This window comes from Mus musculus, chromosome 7 (assembly GCF_000001635.26).
Source record: "Mus musculus strain C57BL/6J chromosome 7, GRCm38.p6 C57BL/6J".
Lineage (NCBI taxonomy): Eukaryota > Metazoa > Chordata > Mammalia > Rodentia > Muridae > Mus > Mus musculus.
Genome location: NC_000073.6, coordinates 99,345,375 through 99,353,547, shown reverse-complemented (window position 1 = coordinate 99,353,547; position 8,173 = coordinate 99,345,375). Strand labels below are relative to the sequence as shown.

At 54.1% G+C, this 8,173-nt stretch overlaps 1 protein-coding gene across 6 annotated transcripts; it reads left to right on the top strand.

Annotated features, from left to right (window-relative positions):
• Window positions 1-308: 308 nt before the first annotated feature.
• On the top strand, window positions 309-8,173 carry Serpinh1 (serine (or cysteine) peptidase inhibitor, clade H, member 1). 6 transcript variants are annotated; one of them, XM_006507278.4, is made up of 7 exons: window positions 336-495; window positions 583-661; window positions 1,681-1,724; window positions 4,084-4,745; window positions 6,184-6,282; window positions 6,391-6,623; window positions 7,126-8,120. In XM_006507278.4, the coding sequence occupies exons 4-7, from the start codon at window positions 4,127-4,129 to the stop codon at window positions 7,426-7,428; spliced, it is 1,254 nt and encodes a 417-aa protein (XP_006507341.1). In that variant the 5' UTR covers window positions 336-495; window positions 583-661; window positions 1,681-1,724; window positions 4,084-4,126; the 3' UTR covers window positions 7,429-8,120. The 6 variants fall into 6 exon arrangements, with proteins under 6 accessions (NP_001104513.1, NP_001272705.1, NP_001104514.1 ...); NM_001111043.1 differs by lacking the exon at window positions 583-661 and having other exon boundaries at window positions 309-495; window positions 7,126-8,173; NM_001285776.1 differs by lacking the exon at window positions 1,681-1,724 and having other exon boundaries at window positions 309-495; window positions 583-666; window positions 7,126-8,173.

The window sequence follows — 8,173 nt, the reverse complement described above, 5'->3', positions numbered from 1 at the left end:
ATGTGGGGCAGAAGGGATATGTGATCAGAGCAGGCTTGTGTGGGCAACCCCGAGAAGACGACAACTCCAGTCCCCGAGCGCAGGACTTTGGAGCCTGTCTGCCTTCAGTTCACTCTCGAGTCTAAACCCTGCTTTTCCACGTCCAGGACCGCGGAATCCCAAGAATGCCCTGGCTCCCAAGGTCTAGCTGGTGCGGGAGGAGAGTCCCCTCTACCTAGTAGGGCGAGGGGGCAGTAGGACCCAGGGGCTGGGAGAGAGCCCGCAGGCACAGGGGCGGGAGCCAGGGTGGTTTGGGGGAGGTCTTTGGCTTTTTTTCTCCTCTCCGAGCCACGGCGCCCTCCGGAAGCGTTTCCAACTTTCCAGAAGTTTCTTGGGACAGGCAGGAGGGGGTGGGGCCAGCCATATATAGATCCAGGGCCCGGGGCAGTGAGCTGAGCAGAGCCTGTCTGAGGAGCGATTGCCCTGTCGGTCCCGGAGCAGCCCAGCCCGGCCCAGGTGAGGGGCGGGAGCGGCCGGGCGATTTGGGGTTGCGCATTGGCCAAGGGGGAACGGATCGCTCCAAAGCTTGGGGTCCTGACACAGGTGGGCAGTGAAAGATCGGACTTGGAACTGTCACTTGCCTGGGTTCCCTGGAGCTGCGGTCTAGTACGCGGACTGCCTGGTAAAGTACGGAGAAGTCTCAGCTCGGGGAAGGTTAAAGGTGGTGAGAGGGAATGCGTAGAGCTGGGACTAAATGCTGGTGACCTTCTGCACAACTGAGAGGGGAGGGGAAAGACCTGACTGTCCCATCGTCCACGGGGAAGGGCCAGCTCTGCAGTCCCTAACTCAGGAGTGGAGGCCCAGGGACCCGCAGTGATTGATCCCAGACCAACCTCCCCACAGGCTGTGTAGGGGCCTCTGAACCTAGCACAAGAGGTGTAGACTTGGTGTCTCATCTCTAGCTGTTAAGGACCCCCTTGCTTTGGGGAGCAGTCGCTTTTTAATCAGTATCCTATGTGGAAGGTGGCCGGACTTGACCAATTAGTTCTGCTTTCACCTCACCCGAAAGGGGTGTCGTCAGGGTCCACAGGCCCTGGGTGACTTGAGTCACCCTGGTCCTTCCGTCCACCCATCTGGTTCCTGCAGGGCGAGGACTTCCTCTGAGGCTTTGAGGTATCCTGCCTCCAGCTTGGGGGACATTCCTGAGCCTCCAGACGAAAGGAAGAAGGCATCCATTCCCTGTATGGTCTAACGGCCTAGCTATCAACTTCCTGTGCTTCCTTCTGGGCCCTTTGGCATCCAGGGCACGCATGGAGGCCCTTGGAAAACTGGGGGCTTTGGTTGCCTGGAAGTAAGGCCGAGGCCACACCCTACTCTCTGATAGTTCTGTACCCATCCCCCATTTCCGTCTGGTCCTTTGTCTCTCTCCGAGGATTCCCTGCCGAGGTGTTTTTGTAGTGGGTTGCTGTGTAACAGGACTCCACAGTGGTCGGCCTGGGAGCTTTGCTGAAGGCAGAGCCCCCGGGAGAAAGCCTGACCTGCTTGAGCCGAAGAGGCCCAAGCTGGGCCCTGGTTTCTGCCTCTGCAAAAGAGGTCATCCACCTCCTTACTCCGGGTACCCACTGGGGACTGGGCCCGACCGGCCTCTGCTCCCCACGTCTCTAGGGGTTCCCATTTCTTCACTCTTCTGTTTTCTTTCAGAATGAAAAAGGCAGGCAATGATCTCCCTCTGAGGCCCTTTCAAGGTACTTTAGACCCACCAAGTGTCTGAGAAACCCCCTGGTGCTCCTCCCTGCCTCCTGGCATCTGCTCCCCTTACAGGCTTCCCATCACAGGCTCCCTGGCCCAGTGGTGGACACGGCCTTTGGCTCTGTGATATCTTATATTTTTTTGGTTTTGTTTTGATGGTACTGTAAAATGTCTAACCTTGGCCGGAGGGCTGGCGTTTCCCTGTGGCAGATGGGCTGGGCTTGCCTGTGCAGATGGGCTGCGGGAGGTTGGCTTGCTTGCAGAGACTTGCCTACTTTCATCCCTAATGCTGGGCTTAACGGGGTGGCCCTTCTCCCCAGCCCTGCCTGCCCCCTCAGATTTTTGAGGCACAGTTGTAAAACTAAAACCCCTGAGGCTCCTGGATTCCCCCGGCAAATCCTCCTCACCCCAGGTTCCCAAGCCAGGCCTCCAGGTTCTTACCCTCGGCTGGCCTATGGAGATAAAGCAGCTTTTGCCTGCCACGTCACCAGGGGCCTTGCGGCTGCCAGAGGAATCCCTAACTAGTCATTTGGAGCTTTTTGGAGAAGCCCCTCCCAGCCCCTGGTTGGCTGAGCGTGGGGGCTGTCAAGATGGTGGGTGCCACGTGGCAGGGTTAGGTTTCCCTTCCTTAGGCAGGCTGGTGGCCTCTGCTGGATTAGTGGTCCTTTGAGGAGGGTGGCCACGTGCCTGTTGATATGATATTTCCCATCATGGATCATTTCACTGCTTCACTCTCATTTGTGAGTGTACCATGAGTTACATGGTCCCCCTGTCTTTGAGGTCTAGTGAGGAAGGAGCCAATCTGGACTTGCGGATCCTACCTCTCTTAAGAGTGAGAGGTCTCACATTGTTCCCCAGGCAGCTGTGAGGCTGTGGTGCCCATCCCCTCGCCCCCTCCATGAGGCTGTGGTCCTCATTCCCTCATCCCCTCCATGAGGCCGTGGTCCTCCATCCCCTCAACCCCTCCAGGGCCTTTGCGCTGTTTCTCAAGGTCCCTAGATGGGAAGCAGCCGAGGAGGTATGGGAGCAGCCCGACCCAGCTATATAGGTTCCTCTCCAAAATCCCTCACTCTTTCAGGCAGGCCAGGCTCTCAAGGGGCTTCCAGCAAAGTTTGGAATTTTCTATCTTCCTAAAAGTCTGTGAAAGGGGGGGTCTTCCCGATCAGGGGCACCCCGTCTTCCTCCAGGGTTCTTCCTGAACTTTCGGCTCTGTGGTCTACTTACCTGAACTGCTGCATGAAGCAGAGGTGGGGAGGGCAAGCTGAGGAGGCTGTGGGAACGGAGACCTTTGTGACCCGTGACTTCACAAAAGGGGACAGGGCTTGCCTTGGGGACTCCTGCTACTGCCGGAGTTTGGGATGGGAACTTGAAGGGATCTTTGAGGTTCTAGAAGAGATGATGATGTGGCCATCCCATGGGAGTGCAGAATGGAATCTGTGCCTCTGGCTTCCTAAAGGATGGAGGGAAAGGGTCCATGCTCCACTGAGCTGTGACTCACCCGCTTCCTCAGGATCTTGCCCTTGTTGCTCCCTTAGGAAATCCATGCCACTTGAAGTTTCTAAAGGCTTGATCCCAAGAGCGTTTGTCATGGGATTTCCCATCCAGTTCAGGTGTTTTTTGTTTTGTTTTGTTTTTTTTTTTTTTTGTTTTTTGTTGGTAGGTGGGCAGGCTAAGTCCCTAAGGAAAGAGTCTGAGGCTGGTTGGTAATGCATGCGAGTGCACACTCAAGGTCACCCTAGGGGCAGCAGAGTAGAGCATCTGGGTTCCCCCATTTTAATAGTGAACTGGGCAGTAACTTATTAATGTCTCAGGGCAGAATGCAAGGCACAGAGAGGACCAGCTGACAAATCCATTCCACATTGTGTCCTCTGCCCAGACACCTGTAGACCCCCAGCCCAGCTGCTGCCTTTCCTAACCAACAAAGGCCCTGAGGCTCTATGAGACTAGAGCCAGATTTCACAAAGGCCAACATGGGTGCCATTCTGGCAGTAGCCCTGACCCTTAGAAACAGTTATGCCAAATGCCAGGCACTGGGATGCTGTAGGGAACCAGATGTGCTAGATTTCCAGCCCTAGTGGCTACAGCCTACTTCAGGACACCTAGAGAGTCATAATAAGTGAATAATTAGGTATAAGTGTTGAATGTCCCATGGGGGACTTCAATAGGTGGCCTAGTAATATACCAAAAACTTTGTTTTAGGTAAAGAAATCCAAGAAGGTCTCTGAGGGGCTGGGTAGCCCTGAGTCAGGTCTGGAATAAAGAACTGAGTTCTCTTGTTCCTGTCCCCTTGGTGGCTTAGTGGGTCGGCTAGGAAGAAATGCATAAACTTCAGGGTGGCTCTCTCTTTCTCTGAAGCCCTCACAGGTCCTCTGTGGTGCACACAGCCCACCTCCCAGCCATGCGCTCTCTCCTTCTGGGCACCTTATGCCTCTTGGCCGTGGCCCTGGCAGCCGAGGTGAAGAAACCCCTAGAGGCGGCAGCCCCTGGTACTGCGGAGAAGCTAAGTTCCAAGGCGACCACACTGGCAGAGCGCAGCACAGGCCTGGCCTTCAGCCTATATCAGGCGATGGCCAAAGACCAGGCGGTGGAGAACATCCTCCTGTCACCCTTGGTGGTGGCCTCATCCCTGGGTCTTGTGTCACTGGGTGGTAAAGCCACCACAGCGTCGCAGGCGAAGGCAGTGCTGAGCGCTGAGAAGCTGCGCGATGAGGAGGTGCACACGGGGCTGGGTGAGCTGCTCCGCTCCCTCAGCAACTCCACTGCGCGCAACGTGACCTGGAAACTGGGCAGCCGCCTGTACGGGCCCAGCTCCGTGAGCTTCGCCGATGACTTCGTGCGCAGCAGCAAGCAACACTACAACTGCGAACACTCCAAGATCAACTTCCGAGACAAGCGCAGCGCCCTGCAGTCCATCAACGAGTGGGCCTCGCAGACCACGGACGGCAAGCTGCCTGAGGTCACCAAGGATGTGGAGCGCACGGATGGGGCACTGCTTGTGAACGCCATGTTCTTTAAGCGTGAGTCTCAGGGATGGGGTGAAGGAGAGGGGAGACTGTTTCCCAGGCCCCTGAGCTTGATTCTCCTTATGGAAATCTTTCATTGTTTCTCATGTGAGCACTACCACAACGGGCAGAGTCAGGGCTACTGATAAGCCCATTCTTCATGCTAGAAACCAGATCCAGGAACCAGGTAGGAATCTCTAGGGTAGGACTGTACCACATTAGGGTTCTTTTTTTCTTTTTTAATATTTATTTACTTTATGTATATGAGTACACCATTGCTCTCTTCAGACACACCAGAAGAGGGCATCAGACCCCATTACAGATGGTTGCTGGGAATTGAACTCAGAACTTCTGGAAGATCTTAACCACTGAGCCATCTCTCCAGCCCCCACATTAGGGTTCTTGCTTGTGTAAGTTGGAACCTGTGAGGCTCGGTAATTGGCTCTGCTTCAACAGAATGAGTTAAGGAGTCATGCAGGCAGTGTTAGCCCCATTTCACAGTTAAGGAGACTGAGGCTTGGGTAGGACGAAGTAGAGACAAGACTAGGACAAGTACATCTGAATTGACTGAAGGTTAGATGTGGGGCCAATGGTTTTGTGTGAGCATCTATCTAGGTATGGGGGAGTGACCTAAGAGCTTGCAGCCAGGTGAAGGTGACTCCTGCTTTACAAATAGGTGAGTCTAGGTGAGAAGTCTAATCATAACTAGTTTGTCTGGATTAGGATGTGGGTCTGGTTGGGACTTGGACCTCTGTCACACATGCTTTGCTTTTTTTCTGGCTACACAGAACTTAAAAGAGAAGAAATTATTATTATTATTATTATTATTATTATTATTTTCGAGACAGGGTTTCTCTGTATAGCCCTGGCTGTCCCGGAACTCACTCTGTAGACCAGGCTGGCCTCAAACTCAGAAATCCGCCTGCCTCTGCCTCTGCCTCTCGAGTGCTGGGATTAAAGGCATGCGACACCACTGCCCGACTAAATTTTTTTTAATTAACTGATTTACTTACTCTTCTTATACATACGTGAGTGTGCATGCATGAGTTTTTGTGTACCATAAGGATGGTTGAGACTCAAGTGATTGTGAGCCGCCATGTGGGTGCTGGGAACCGAACCTGGTCCTCTTCAAGAGCAGTAAGCACTATAAGCACTGAGCCACCTGTCCATTCTTGAGCTTGTGAAGAAGGCTTCAGGGTGGCCTTTGCTGACTCCTGCCCAAGGTACAGACCTCAGTTATCCAACGGGGAAGAAAGCCTGTCCCGGACACCACCCACGCAGGAGGACAGGAGCTTCTTGCAGTTGGGAGTGAGAGAGGCCAACGTCCTCAGACAGTGAACACATACTCGGTGCACCAAGGGTGGCATCTAGGGCACGCAGTGGGATGGCTGTGGGCTGGTCATATCTGTGGGGACAGAGCTCATTGACACATGGTTTTATTTTTCCACCACAGCACACTGGGATGAGAAGTTTCACCACAAGATGGTGGACAACCGTGGCTTCATGGTGACCCGCTCCTATACTGTGGGTGTTACGATGATGCACCGGACAGGTAGACGTCTTGCTAGACGGTCAAGGTGGGGGGGGTCTGGGGTGCCCAGATCTGGCTTGCCCCTTACCCCTCAGTGTGTTCAGCATCCTCTTCTCTTCATCCACACAGGCCTGTACAACTACTATGACGACGAGAAGGAGAAGCTGCAGATGGTGGAGATGCCCCTGGCTCACAAGCTCTCCAGCCTCATCATCCTCATGCCCCACCACGTGGAGCCGCTCGAGCGCTTGGAGAAGCTGCTGACCAAGGAGCAGCTGAAGGCCTGGATGGGAAAGATGCAGAAGAAGGCTGTCGCCATCTCCCTGCCCAAGGGCGTGGTGGAGGTGACCCATGACCTGCAGGTGAGGGCCGGAGGGTAGTGTCTGGGGCAGGTTTCACCCAGTGGCTCAGCAGGTCCATCCTTTATCCATAGGGCATCCAGACAGTACTGGGCTCTGCTGATGCTGGGGAGAAGTGGGCTCTGCCCTTGGGAGGGAGGATGGACTGAACATAGTTGAACAGCGACTGGCTGTTGTCTCTAGCCAGGTCCTAGAGTGGGCTGAGCCCTCTCAAGAAAATCCCTCAGGGACATGCGTACAGGCCAGTATGGTCTCAGGTAGTTACTGACGATGGCTTTCCTCTCAGCTAACTCTAGACTGTGTCAAGTTGGTAGTTAAAGCTAACAGGGATAGGAGGGCTCAGGTCCTGGTGGTATACAGAGGAACAAAAGGAACAGTGGTTTGCAGCACTTCCGCACCGTGCCTGGAGCAAGGTGTCCAGAGGGTGACTCCAGGGTGGTGTGGATGGAGGTTGGGGGTAAGAGCCCGGCACGTGTGTGGCCTCACCAACCACCTGCTCCCACAGAAACATCTGGCAGGACTGGGCCTGACCGAGGCCATCGACAAGAACAAGGCAGACCTATCGCGCATGTCTGGCAAGAAGGACCTGTACCTAGCCAGTGTGTTCCATGCCACTGCCTTCGAGTGGGACACCGAGGGCAACCCCTTTGACCAAGACATCTACGGGCGCGAGGAGCTGCGCAGCCCCAAGCTGTTCTATGCCGACCACCCCTTCATCTTCCTGGTGCGAGATAATCAGAGCGGCTCCTTGCTCTTCATTGGCCGCCTGGTCCGGCCCAAGGGAGACAAGATGCGAGATGAGTTGTAGAGTCCAAGAGTGGGCGTGGCACGGCAGGAAGTAGCCAAAGGTTCCTGAGACACATGGGTGCTATTGTGGGGGGAGGGGGAGGCACCAACCCTGGATATTCCACGGGTGGGGGGGGTTGGCAGTGCAGATCGGAATTCCCATATGTCTGAGTGGGTATTTTTAGACAGAATCCACTCCTAAGTTAGGACATGGAGCCCAGATACTATGATACCAAATTCAGGGGTGTCACAGCCATTTTGTTCTGCCCTGCAAGTTTTAGATCCAATCTGCCTCAACAGTCAATCAGTGTTCATATTTATGGCCAGGCATTCTATCTGTTAGACAATCGAGTTGGGGGTAGGGCAGCCTAGCTCTTTTTGTCACCTTGCCCCGAGCCCTCTTCAGTCTTCCTGTTCACCCCTCCTCCACTCCCTTTAACCGCAAAACTAGGTGCTGTGGCCCCAGACTACCCATCCTTAAAATGATCCTTGCCCAGCGGTGGGAGCTGGGAGACAGTGCATGGGAGGGGCTCCCTGGCATGCCTGCCCTAGAATTGTTATGTTGGGCATCACAGTCATGAACTTTTGTTTTTCTCCCTTTTTTAGTTTTTTCAAAGATGGGGGGAAGGGAAATATGAGCCTTTGTTGCTTTCAAAACGAGAACAGTTTGTACAAGTTTTTTTTTTTGAATAAAACTTTTCCAATGAAATGTTATAGGTGTGTGAAAGCAGATTAAAGAAAGAGGTTCCCATATCATTCTTTCTAAG

Coding starts and splice junctions, on each gene's coding strand:
- Serpinh1 (NM_001111044.1), top strand. CDS start 4,127: ATGCGCTCTCTCCTTCTGGGCACCTTATGCCTCTTGGCCGTGGCCCTG. Junction 4,746..6,183: donor GAACGCCATGTTCTTTAAGC/GTGAGTCTCAGG, acceptor TTTCCACCACAG/CACACTGGGATGAGAAGTTT. Junction 6,283..6,390: donor TACGATGATGCACCGGACAG/GTAGACGTCTTG, acceptor TCATCCACACAG/GCCTGTACAACTACTATGAC.